At 35.0% G+C, this 13,907-nt stretch overlaps 1 protein-coding gene across 2 annotated transcripts in view; it reads right to left on the minus strand.

The window, feature by feature from the left end:
- LOC101895140 (uncharacterized) overlaps positions 1 to 13,907 on the minus strand; it is an 88,088-nt gene that overhangs the window by 41,088 nt on the left and 33,093 nt on the right. The window contains exon 1 of one of the 2 annotated variants that reach the window (XM_005182815.4): positions 2,283 to 2,731. The exons of the other annotated variant lie outside the window; for it this stretch is intronic. Within the exon in view, the coding sequence (XP_005182872.2) occupies positions 2,283 to 2,325 (43 nt within the window). The 5' untranslated portion in view covers positions 2,326 to 2,731. Of the gene's footprint in view, positions 1 to 2,282; positions 2,732 to 13,907 lie in introns of those variants that run through there. 2 annotated transcript variants of the gene reach the window in all.

The following is a 13,907-nucleotide window of genomic DNA, read 5'->3' on the forward strand; positions in this document are numbered from 1 at the left end:
AATGGAAAATTTGACTTTAATTTAACACAAATGTTATGGTGTATTTCACCCACTAAATATTACCCGATAACCATTAAAATTGGAAGGCTTCTGCCCAGCTCTAAGTTCTAGCCCCATGCTAACTTCCGCTTCGATTGGTCTATAATAGTGACCTGTAGAGCAACTGCAAAATCAGGAATTTTTTTAGTTTTTGGTCCATTTCAACTTCCACCTCCATTGGGACCTCTAGATTGATTACAAATTAACATGGACAGACGGACATACATAGCTAGATCGACTCAGTTCGGCGAGATAAGAAGATCGATATATACTTTCCTATGTAGGAAACCAATATTTCGATATGTTACATAATTGTTGACCCAATCAAATTTATAATACCCCCAACACATAGTGTTGTAGGGTATAAAAATGAATAAATAAACTGTATATTAACACTGCATTTGGATGATTTAAAAGAGCGAAGCGAAATTTGACATGTGAGCGAGATTGCGTTGTTGAGCAGGACTTTTTTGGGGTCATTTATTAAAAATCATTACAAATATTTAAAGGTATTGAAAAAGTTTTTTTTTCGGAAAATTGCATTTATATCCAGAAATATTCCTCGAAAATAATGTATGAAAGTACTCCCGAAAATCGGGGTTTTGGAAATTCGTCTGCCAAACAATGATCAATTTTAAATTTTTTTAGAAAAATCCATTAAAAAGTAATTGACTTATATTCTTCGGAAACCTTTACTTTACAATAATTTTATATGAACAATAATCTAAACAAATTAATAACTCGAAAGTCAGACAGTAAAACCATAGACAAATTAGGTATAGACCAGGGCAAGGCAGAGAGCCTCAAAAAAAATTTGTGATTGTATATGTTTTGACATAACAAAATATTGCAAGTGTTTTTTGCCTCTCTTTACAGAGTGAGAAATAATTTGTTATCTTTAAATTTTCAATTTAAAATTGTCTGTTTTAAAAACAACTTCGTTGGTAAAAAATTAATATTTTGACAGACAATTCGGAGATATATTTGCAGAATTATTTCAATTATTATTTATTTTAAAATTAAAAAGTATATAAGTTGACATTTTCAGAAATTTTATATAATTTTTTTTGTGTTTAATAATTTCGGACATAATATGCTAACGATCTAAGTAATACCGATTTCCACAGGCTGACATACGCAAATAGTCGTAGAATTTTATGCTGAATTTTATGCGTTGGGTTCTAACAGATTATTTCCATAAATTACAAACAGAATGATAAACATCGCATCTTGCAATTTTTCCTAAAATTGACTAAGACTGTACATGACATTTCATAGAAATCGGGGGATATGAAAATATCTACTACTTTAGAATGACAATTAATTTGTCGGTCAATATGAAATGAATTCCCTCTTTATACAAATTCGGTCAAAAATAAATCAATCAAGTATACAAATCTTAATAGTTGTAATTTTTATAATTTCGGAAATATTTGTTTTAAATATGTAGTAAGATATATTTATTTGATCCAATATTTCTTACGGTGTATTCATAAAAATGTCCGACAGCACCTTCCTCATCGACTGCTCGAACAAAACTAAATATTCTCCCAAAACCAATTTGACAGAAAATTCAAAACAATTTATTTTTTACAATTGTGTTGGTGAACACACAGATATCCCAAGGGATACTCTTTGCCTAGCCTTGGTATAGACTAAAAAGTTGTCTCATCTGTTATCTCTAAAAAAAAGTGCTCCAATAGATGTCGTTTATGCTGTGAGAGAGGTTCAGTAGACTCACTCAATTCTCTCAAAATACAAAATATTAAATATTTTTATGATTCCTTATTATTTATCAATTAAAAACGAAACATCGACTTTGTTTACTTTTACATTATCCAAATATGTCGTGAAATATAAAAATATAGAACTTAAATAGCAGAAAAATGAATAAATTATTTTCGAAGTCGAGTGACTTCACTAGCCCTGGGTGACTTGACTGGCCCAAGATCAACAACATCTGCCGGAAGGGAAAATTTTAAAACTTTTTAGTCTATACCTTTATTTGTCTATGGTAAAACATTTTAGGAGGATTTTGCTGAGAACCTCTGTAAGAGAAGAGAGAAACTGTCTTCTTTTTCGCTCTCTCCCACAAAAACAAACACATAATTCAAAAATTCCTCACAAAGATTTGCAGATTATCGCGTCTGACAAAGATACCCCATAATATGTGTTCAAAATAAAATATTATCAAAAATTTCCCCAAAAATTCCAATTTGTTTTCAAAATCGACCAATATTTACCTGAGAAGAAGGTATTTGTTGCATTATCCACTGTGACAAACATGATGACTGGCTTTTGTGTGTGTGTGTGAAAACAACAGGCAAAAAATCCACTTCTAAATGCCAATTCAATTGTAAATGCCAAAATCTTCAATTGGCTATGTTGCGATTTGTTTTCAAAACTTTTCTGTTTTTGTTTTGTAATTTCCACTGATTCGTTCGAAATATTAATTGTTTATGCACTACTAACTACTACACTGATTGTTGATGGCTGGTCATTGTTATACAAATATTGATATTTAGGCTTGTATCAACAATGTCGTTGAACATTTTCGAAAACCCATAAACTTTCTCTTAAATACCAAAAATTATTGAATGCTTAAAATGCAATTTATTTAAACAATTATAATTATTTTTATTGTCGTTGTTATTCGTGGTGTTTATTTCTGTTGTTGTTGTTGTAATTATGATTATTGTTTTTATTATTTGTAAACACAAGCCACATTTTTTTTTTTCGGGGGAGCCACAATACACTTTGGGTGGTTATGATAAGAACACAAATATGACAAAATTGTTTACTGGTATTGTTTTTCTTTGTGGCATTATTATTGTTGTTGCTGTTTTTATACACAAATTGTCTTAGTATTGGTTATCGCAAATACATGTAAAATCAAAAAGCCGCGCTTTTTTGTATATAAGAACTTTTCAAAACTTCACAAGTTTGTTAGTATTTTCAATGATATTTTTCACGTTAATGTTTTAAATCTTATGTATTTTATTTAATTATTTTGGTATTATTTTGTTTTTACAAATTTATATGTTTTTGTTTTGATTTTTTCTGCTACAGTGTGGTGCCGTTATGCGTCTGATTGCATTGACATCCCGAAACGGAATAAAAAAATCAACGTTCTAAAATCATTCTACAAGCCACAACACACAACTTATGTGCAACATGTTTCTTTTGCTACACCACGAGCCCTGAAGAGCAAGCAGCACACAAACAATGCCATACGCGTACGTACACACACACACACACACGCTCCTGAGCTACGCACAACAACATTACGCCTACAACAACAATTATGTTTTCATATTCACATTCAATTCGCCCGAGTGCATAGGAGTAGGAATATGCTACACACATTGTTTTATTTGTTGTATGAGGCCCATATGTATGGATGGATGGTTGGTTGGGTATGGTTGTTGGACTATTCTTCTGCTATGTGTGGTGCTAGCACAAATATTTTCTGTTGTTGTTGCCTGGCACTGGACACTTGGTGCGTACGTTGTAAGTACATGTAGCATAAGTGCGTGTTGCTCGACTCTGTTATTTTGCCGCTCAATCGAATCTCTGTACTGTAAGTGTAATAGTAGTAGTTGATGTTGTTGTTGTTGGCTTTGTCTAGATTTTCCATTCAATTTCCATTTCGAATCATTCAAACATCTATCTATCCATCCATCCATCTTTGCTCTTCTCTGTCTTTTGCCCGGTTCGTTTTGTCTGATTGCAATGCCGAATACAATTAATGCATATTGTTTTAAATGCGTAAATGTGTATGAAACACAGTAATAACAAGAACAATGACAACAATAACAGCATCGGTAATCACTGCAATGAGAGTGAAAAATTTGCTTTGTTTTCTTCTCTCTTTGTGTGCCCTCTGGCCTTACACTTAAAGATTGTCTTTTTTGTGAAGTTGACCAAAACAAAACACTATCTGATCTTCCCGCGGACTAACGAGGGCTGTTATTAAAACTTCTAGTGCAAATTTTATGAGAGGTGGATCTTTATTATTGGTTGGGTACAAATCGGAAGTATTTAAATGCAACCAGTAGGGGTTGTAATGGCGATATATTTACTATCTGATCCTCCCGCGTAGTAACGAGGCTAGTTATTAAAACTTCAAGTGCAAATTTTATGAGAGGATGGATCTTCATTATTAGTTGGGTATAAATCAATATTATTTAAATGCAAACAAGTATGGGTTTTAATGGCGATATCCTAAATTTGTCTCCAAGCTCATTTAAAGACTACCCTTCCAGAGATTGACAAATCGGAATTATTAAAAAAATAAGAAAATTTCAATCGGTATTCCGACAAATTTATAGCCTCGGCAATTGATCACAAATACATTTTTTGGGGAACTATCCTTACAATTAGACAATTATTACAATTATGTTATTTAAAATATTAAATTCATTTATTTAATATCAATTTAAGTATAACTATGAAGCTTTCAGTCACAGTTGTTTATCGAAACGTCTATATTTTGAAGTTTGGGGTTAATGTGGCATTCCAATTGACAACAACGCGTGAGCATTAATCCACTGTAGCGGTACCTCCCTAATATTTACATTTTTAAGGCTTAAAATGCAGTTTACAAACACATACGCCACAATATAATTATTCGACTTCTTAGATGATATAATCCCCTAGAGAAAATTTTATTATATGAGACCAACACTTGGTTAATTCCGATGTAGGGAGCTATGAGGGTTCGAGTCGAAATCTTAATAGAAAGAACACATTATGGAGAAAAAATTAAGGTCATCCAGGTTTTGAAATGCTATTTTGAATGTCCTAACCTAATTTTTCTACTTTATGGGGTGCTGCTTGGGGGATTTTAAATCCAACAAGTTTTCTTTATGTTTTTCGATGGTGAACGGTATTCCTATATCGGCCGATTGAACTCAATACATGTATCTCTAGAATGTCAGTTCCATTTAAAATTGAGAATTCCGTGAAATCGTTTAAGAATGCAGTTTAGTGTTCAAAATACCATAATGTGGGCGGTACCGTTATATGATCATCAACGGTACCGTTATATGATAACAACGCCTATGGCAGAACATTTTCTATGTGAACCTTTATAGAAAATGTTCTGCCATAGGCGTTGTTATCTATTTCGAATTTCAAATACCAAATTTTGAACCATGTTATTAAAACAATAAAAATACCGAAAATACAGAAAACTGTGGGCCAATATAGAAAATGTTCAGATGCAGGTGGTAGAACCCATACGAGCTGTAAAAACGAATATCGAATATCCGAAGGTACCGCTATATTGAGCTATACATCAAATAATCTGAGCTGTATATTAATTTAAAAAAAAAGAAGTACAGACAAACGAATAGATGGACATCGTTAAATTGACTCAGAATTTTACGAATATGTACAGGGTTAGATTGAAAAACTGCAACCAACTTCAGACTGCTGTCATTTTTAAGCCACTCGTCCGACAGATGTTTAAATTTTTCCAGTGACAGTTCATTATATTGTTGGTGAGGATTATCCAGAAAAAAGTTATTTGTAATGGAATTCAAACGTTTAAATGAGAATAAATTTTTTGTGTCTTGTACCATCGCTCGTTACCGGGATAATGGTAGCGTAGCACGACTTCAAGGAAGTGGACGAAAGAAAACAGTAAGATCAGCAGAAATGGTTCGAATTGTAAAGTAGCGACTTGATGGAAACCCGCGTCGCAGTGGCAGAAAAATGGCTCGTGAGCCGAACATATTGCAATATACCATACGGCAAATATTGAAAAATGAGCTCGGGTAAAGCCGTTGAAATTCCAAAACGTGTAAGAACATACACCGCAGCAGAAAGAAAATAGACTCAAAAGAGCTAAAGAGTTACTTCGAGCTAAAGAGTGTTTTTTTTTCCGATGAGAAAGCATTCGTTGTCCAGCAGTTTGTAAAAAAACAAAATGATCGTGTTTACTTGCCAAAGAGGTCAGCTGAAAATGTGCACCTTCGGTTAGCCACCAGAACTCAAGCGCCGGCCATGGTGCTGGTGTGGGCCGCCATAACAACCGATGGTCGCTCTCCGCTCGTATTAATCGACCGTGTCATCAGAATAAATGCTCGCGAAAATATTCTGGAGGGTATGTTAAAGCCTTGGACACGCAAACATTGGGCCGCAGACAGTTTACAAAATCAGGTTCTTCGCTTCATTTCCAGCGCACAATGGCCACCAAAATCTCCGTATACCAATCCGTTGGACTATTGTGTTTGGAGTATTTTGGAAAGCAAGGTTGGCACTAAAAAATACCAAAGTGTCGCAGAGCAATATTCGGGCAGCGTGTGATAGTTTCACTGGCCGTTTGAAGGCCATAATTCGTGCCAAAAGTGACCAATTCGAACAAATCTAAACTTATTCTAAAATTGTATGTTATGTCCGACATTTTTTGCTTTCATTCAATAAAATTTAAAAAAAAAAATGTAAAAAATATGGCTTTTGACTTTGTTGCAGATTTTTTTTATCTCACCCTGTATATAATTTTATACGACCGTTCGTCCGTCTGTTTGTCTGGGTGGTGCGCTCGATAACTCTCGAAGAGGCTATCCAAACTTGATACATCGTAATATTATTGTCAAACTTATATCGAGCTCGAAGATGGACACTCCTTTCGGTACCTCCCTCACAAAAAGTTACAATTTTCAAAAAAAAAAAAAAAAAAAATCGTATAAAACAAGAAAGTGTCATCCAATTTTATTCAAATTTAAAAATCCCAATATTTGTTTCAGTGCAATATCAGGAGCGAAAATGTATCTCCAACATAAAGGGTCAACATTTTGAATAATAATAACTCTATGAAATAAGCATCGGATTCTGTTCAAATATAACTCATTCAAATATATTTATTAACACAATATCTGGTGGGAAGGTGAAATCGGTCCATTCCTTCTAGTACGTCGCCCACAAGGGGTCAACATTTTAAATAACGATGAAGCTCACAAACACTTCCTTCAATATAAGCATCCGATACATTTTAAAATCTCTACTAACACACAAAGAGTCACAATTGTCAATACTTATATCTCACATATACGAAACACGAAACATGTCTGCGATTCTTATAAATCTTGATAACCAGAGATCGAATGTGAATCTAGAATTCATCGGTTCACTCGTTCTGGGACCTTCCCACAAAAGGATTCAATTTTGATTAAAAATAACATAAACTTGGAAATAAGTGTTCGATTTTTTTTTAATTTTGCTAATCTCAATATTCGTTTTCAGTATTAGATGAAGTAGAATTCTTCCTTCCACTATGTCTGGTACCTCACGCGCACTTATTAATTTCCACAAATTATTACATATCTTTCCCCGCAAAAATTCCACAATTCTTTTACTTTAACTAATTGATCATATGGACAATAAGAGATGGAAATGGAAATATTAAATTTTACCTTATTCTTGGAAAAATACAAATCATTGTGAATTTCCTACAATGATCCTCGTACTAACTACCAATAAGTAAGTGTTTTAATAAACAACAATTGGCTTGTGGGCAGTTGGAACATATTGCACCCACACATTGGCTGAGTGTGTGTATTACGGTAGGCTAAAGCAGTTTTTCCAGTAGGAAAATTTTTCTTTTCCTTTCCTTTTAAGTTACACGGCGCCTTTTTGTTGTAATTGTATTATGGATTGTTACCTGAATGGAAGGCGAAGGTATTCACGCTTAGAATTCTTAACAAATTGGCTGTCTATTGGTAAGGGAAAACAAAACAGACAGAATAACAACCTTTGGCGGGACAAACGCCATAAACACTAACCAATCAATGGTTCTAGGCGATGTTTTTGTTTTGGCCAACTCCTTTTCAGTGTGAGTGTTTTATGTTTCAGGCAAATCAATGATCAATGAATATTGATCGACAGGGTATGGATGGATTGCTCGTTCGGCGGCAATGGATGGCTGGATTATTGGTTTACTACCACCTCTATTGTTTTGTTTTGTCAACAACAATCATGAAGCCACATATCTGCTTTCATGTCTCTTTGTCTGTCTGTCGACCGGCCGGTGTATTAGTTAGTATTTGTTTTGTATGCCACACGTTATCACCTTAACGATTACTACCGCCGCCATCACCTGAGAAGGAGGGTTGTGCGTGCAACCGTGTGCAGGGAGAGTTGTTGCCGGAATTGCTAATAAGAAAAATTTCCCTCTCTTAGGGTTTCTGAAATTTTGAGGATTTTTTCTTTTAATCCTTAGAAATATCCATGGGATTAGGGGTATTAGAAATTTCCATATATTTTCCATATCTGTATGTTTTTCTCAAAATATTGTGGCGTTTTTTTCGATTTGAATTTTAAATATTGTGGGAATATTTGGGGAAATAAGTCAGCGGCATTCTCATATTTGATGTTTGTCACATTGGGTATGTTTACAAAAGATCTATATTTCTTAATCATATTTGATCGCATTTAATGCACAGGCGTCTTTTTCTGTGAATGTGATGGATTAATATGTTAGATATTTATAATTCCTATTATTTGGAAGGAAATGTAAATTTTCCCACATTATTAAAACGTAATAATACATTATGTTTTATAGATGTTTCATGACATAGTCGGCCTCGGCGACTATAGACTTTGCTTGCATTTTTCGATTTTCGTAATGATCCCTCGAATTATAATTCATATTGGGAACATATAATGCTTTTGTACAGGTTTAAATATGAGCCAATGTGAGCTAAATTTTAGCCGACATTCATGAATTTTTGCAGAATTATTTTTTGTAGATGAAATTTGAAAAAATAGCACGCATTTAATGCATAACAAGTAAAATGCAGATAAGTTCGGCCGGGTCGAACTTTTAATACACTCCACAATTTTTAAGGAACTTGAAAAATTTCCAAAAAATTCCATCGAATAATACCGCTCAAAGAAAACCATTATATGGGGGCTATTCGAAGACGTGGTAATTACAAATTTTAAAAAGAAATTCGAAACAAATCCGGTGAAAAATCGATAAATCATCCAAATAGCGAATATTGTCGGAACCGTTGTACAGGGTGAAATAAAAAAACTGCAACAGAGTAATAGTTTTTACATTTTTTTTTAATTAAAATGAAAGCAAAAAATGTCGGAAATATCTTGCTTTCCAAAATACTCTAGACACAGTAGTCCAATGGATTTGTATCCTCATTTTGTAACAATTTTTGTGTGCCCAGGGCTTTAATACACTCTCCAGAATATTTTCGAGATGCCACGGCCGATTAATACGAGCGGAGAGCGACCATTGGCTGTTATGGCGGCCCACACCATCACCATGACCGGCGCTTGAGTTCTGGTGGTAAACCGAAGGTGCACATTTTCAGCTGACCTCTTTGGCAAGTAAACACGATCATTTTGTTTGTTTACAAACTGCTGAACAACAACTGTTTTCCCATCGGAGAAAACCAAATTCGGCTGTTACCACTTTCGGCTAAGCGAAGCAACTTATTAGCTCTTTTGAGCCTATTTTCTTTCTGTTGCGGTGTTAGTTCTTGTACTTTTTGGAAACGGAATATTGCGATATGTTCACCTCACGAGCCATTTTTCGGCCACTTCGACGCGTGTTTCGATCAAGTCGCTTCTTTACTTTTCAAAACATTTCTGCTGATGTTGCTGTTTTCTTCCGCCCACTTCCTTGACGTCAGGCTACGCTACCAGTATCACGGTAACGAGCGATGGCACGAGACACAAAAGATATATTCACATTTAAATGCTGGAGTGCTCTAACGATAGTCACTTGTAGTTTCCCAGCCAAATATAAAGAAATCACACTATCACCCTTGAAATCCATCACGAATAACTTTTTTCTGAAAAATTCTCACCACAATGCTTTTGTACGCTTATAAACGATATAATGAGCTGTCACTGGAATAATTTTTACAGCTGTCGGACGATTGGCTTAGAAATGACAGCATCCTGAACTTGGTTGCGGTTTTTTCATATCACCCTGTATGGGGCCTATACTATATCGTGGACCTATATAGACAATTCCCTTCCAGAGGGTAAAGTACTCAGAAGGAACTCCATGTGTGTGTTTTCAGAAAATTCCAGTTATTAAAATACCGAATATCGGGAGTTTATATGGGGAATATACGATTTCGTGCAACTTATATGTCGTCCCGTTATGTGTGGAATTTATGAAGACGTGGACCTACATAGACGATTTTCCGCCATACGTTGTAGTACGCATTACGAGCTTCACATAAGAAAATTGAAACAATTCCGGTGAATATTGTCCCTAAAATCATAAAAATAACAAATATCAGGATTTTCAATTTTCGTCTTGGCTGTACTACCCATTACGAACTTTAAATACGAAATTTGAAACGATTCCGGTAAAAAATGTTGCTATTGTGTTGAATTTCAGACAATTTCAAATTGCACTCAGCACGCGCCATCCAAGAATGGTTACAAAATGAGTTTCCTCGCTTCATTTCCAGCGCACAATGGCCATCAAAATCTCCGGATACCAATCCGTTGGACTATTGTGTCTGGAGTATTTTGGAAAGCAAGGTTGGCACTAAAAAATACCAAAGTGTCGATCACCTCAAGCAAGCGCTTCGCTGGGAGTGGGCAAAAATACCACAGAGCAACATTCTAAAATTTGATGCTTTTTCCGACATTTTTTGCTTCCATTCAATAAAATAGAAAAAACAGTAAAAATTATGGAGTTTGACTTTGTTGCAGTTTTTTAATCTCACCCTGTATATACTTTGTTGGGTCTAAAATTATTATTTCGGTGTACGCAATGGCGGACTAAATATCAAATAAAAACATATATGGAGGTTATATCCAAATCTAAATCGATATTCGTCGATTAAAATGATATTTACAGAATTACTTCAACAGACAATGAACATTTATAAATATATTAAGTCATATATTAAGTCTATGTAGGGAAAAAGTAGAAAAAAATTATTCGAGCTATGAAAATTCATTATTATCAAAATTTAATTCAAACTAATTTCAATGTTAAACACCAGAAATGAATTCCAAAAATAATGTCAAACTTCCTACCTTTAGCTTTCTTCCAAAGACATGTGGCCACAACACCAATTCTTTCCTCAATATAACCCATTTCAAAATTTTAAACAATACAAAATGCATTCTCCAAATCCTTTCCCTCATATTCAAATTCAAGATTGACAAACGTAACGAAACCCTCACAAATTATTTTCACTTTAATGAGATTGATGATTGACAGTTGCGCCTCCGAAAATTTCACCGAAAAGGTAAAGGTACAAATCTTTGGGGACAAATTTCTGTCATATCGTTCACACTTAGCCAGAATCACGCGTGCTGATCGTAACAATAAAAACTCTTCACTTTCTAAGAGGAAAGGGTGGGCGCAACAAGGAAATGAACCTGTCAGCAGCTAAACATCATAACCGTTACTAACACGAGTGTCAATGGATGGAGGAGAGGGTGGATGTGCAATGCGCAAACGCAGCAACTAAACATAATTTTCCAGTATCCACACACTCACACATCGATATACATATGCATGCCTTCCTTGGTTTATTGAGTATTTAACAAGGAATTTGACAGACAAAACAGGATATCAAAAGTTTATGGCATGCAATTGCATTGGGAAAAGTACTCTGGCGTTTACAGATTTATGAGTGGCACTAGACAAGAACATCAGACGCAACGGTCATAAAAACCAACCCCACTTAGCAAAAAGAGAGAGAGAGAGACATTTTTCCGTTGACTTTACCATTGTGGTGTGTGGAATTCCCCAATGTGGCAACTAAGAGTGGTAAGGTTCTATTTTAAGGGGGAAGAGCTACTGTGAGGAAGAACAAAATTCAAATTATTCTTTGTTTGGTATAATTGTAACACTTGGAGCACTTAAAAATACAATATCTAGAAGACATTGTTGTGAAAATAGTTTTCCAATTCATGTCCTCTGGTGGCGTGTGTTTTTTATGGTTTACGGCAGCAGTTGTTTTTTTATGTTTTAATTTTCATTTAAAAATTTGTGTTGCGCTTCATTGGTTTGCTCCATTCAGGCGTTTCAAGATCATGGCAATGTTGTGCTTGGTAACATTGGCAATATTGGGCTCCTTGGTTGTAAGTGTGTATTTTCCTTCAATTCAATTAGCATACATGTATGAGTTTATATGGTTCCAATTTTTACGGTATCTTCACGCTTAGCTGAGTGTTTCAATTATTTTCTATGTGGTTTTATTTTTCCGAGTATTTTGAAGCTAGTCACACTGGCACATACGTTTTTTTATGACCCAGCCAAGTGTTGTCTATTTCCATGCTCTTACGATATGGTCAAAATCACTTTTAGTTTTTTGGAAACCAAAAATAAAAAAATAAGAAACAGTAAGGAATGGACAAGAATCAGACGGACCGGCAATATCCTACATTAGTCTGCATATTTAACCTAGCATTTTTATAGAGCATATTTTGCCTACAGTACAGGGTGAGATAAAAAAATGAGTCTGAGAAAATGAGGCTGAGTCTTGTTGGGATGTCCAAGATCTGCGGCCAAAATGTTTGCGTGCCCAAGGCTTTAATACACCCTCCAGAATATTTTCGGCTGTTATGGCGGCCCACACCATCACCATGGCCGGCGCTTGAGTTTTGGTGGAACATTTTCAGCTGACCTCTTTGGCAAGTAAACACTATCATTTTGTTTGTTCACAAACTGCTGGAAAACGAATGTTTTTTCATCGGAGAGAACCAAATTCGGCAGTTCACCACTTTTGGTCAAAAGAACCAACTCTTTAGCTCTTTTGAGTCTATTTTCTTTCTGTTGCGGTATAAGTTCTTGCACTTTCTGGAATTTCAATGGCTCTAACCCGAGCTCATTTTTCAATATTTGCCGAATGAAATATTGCGATGTGTTCAGCTCACGAGCCATTTTTCGGACACTGCGACGCGGGTTTCGATCAAGTCCTTTTTTTTATTTTTCAAACCATTTCTACTGATTCTGCTGTTTTCTTCCGTCCACTTCCTTAACGTCGGGCTACGCTACCAGTATCACGGTAACGAGCTATGGTACGAGATAAAAAAGATTTATTCACATCTAAATGCTGGAGTGCTCTAACGATAGCCACTTTTGGTATTCCAGCCAACTATAAAGAAATCACACTATCACGCTTGAATTCCATCACGAATAACTTTTTTTTCTTGAAAATTCTCACCAAAATGCTTTTGTACGCTTGCAAATAATATAATGAGCTGTCACTGGAATAATTTTAACAACTGTCGGACGAGTGGGTTGGAAATGAGAGCTGTCTGAAGTTGGTTGTAGTTTTTTCATCTCACCCTGTATATAGAAGAATAGTGAATTAACTGACTGACTAAAACAGCTGAAGATAGTATCTTGGAATTTTGCACGACTGACAGACTTGGTGTGTTGGCGTGTGACGAGGCTGGGTTTTTGAAATTTGTTCTAAAAGAGTAGGAAAAGTGCTAAAATATACTTGAAATTGAATACTTTGGTGTAGACAAACGAAATGAGCTAGAATTCTGAAATTTGTGAGAATCAAAGATAGAAAGTATGTTTGATTAGTTGGTTTTGGAAATATGTACTAATTGTGCAACTTCACAAAATTGTACTAAGTTTGGAACAGTTTGGTTTAGGCTGAACGGATAAAGCTGAAATTTTGAAATTTGTTACTTGGGTCCCTGTTGGTGGTAAGTTTGGGTCAAAGAGGTTTTTTTTAAAAATTTGTTCTACATGTGCACGAAAAGTACTAAGCAGGGCTATTTTTGGTACAATTTGGTATTGAAATCTGAAATTTGGTATTGGGACGCCGTTCATGTGTAGCCTGGATAGGTGGTTTCAGAAATGCGTCCTATATTTGTACGAAAAGTACTAAATGCTTCTAAATTTCGTACTG

This window comes from Musca domestica, unplaced genomic scaffold (genome assembly GCF_030504385.1).
Source record: "Musca domestica strain aabys unplaced genomic scaffold, Musca_domestica.polishedcontigs.V.1.1 112, whole genome shotgun sequence".
Taxonomy (NCBI): Eukaryota; Metazoa; Arthropoda; class Insecta; order Diptera; family Muscidae; genus Musca; species Musca domestica.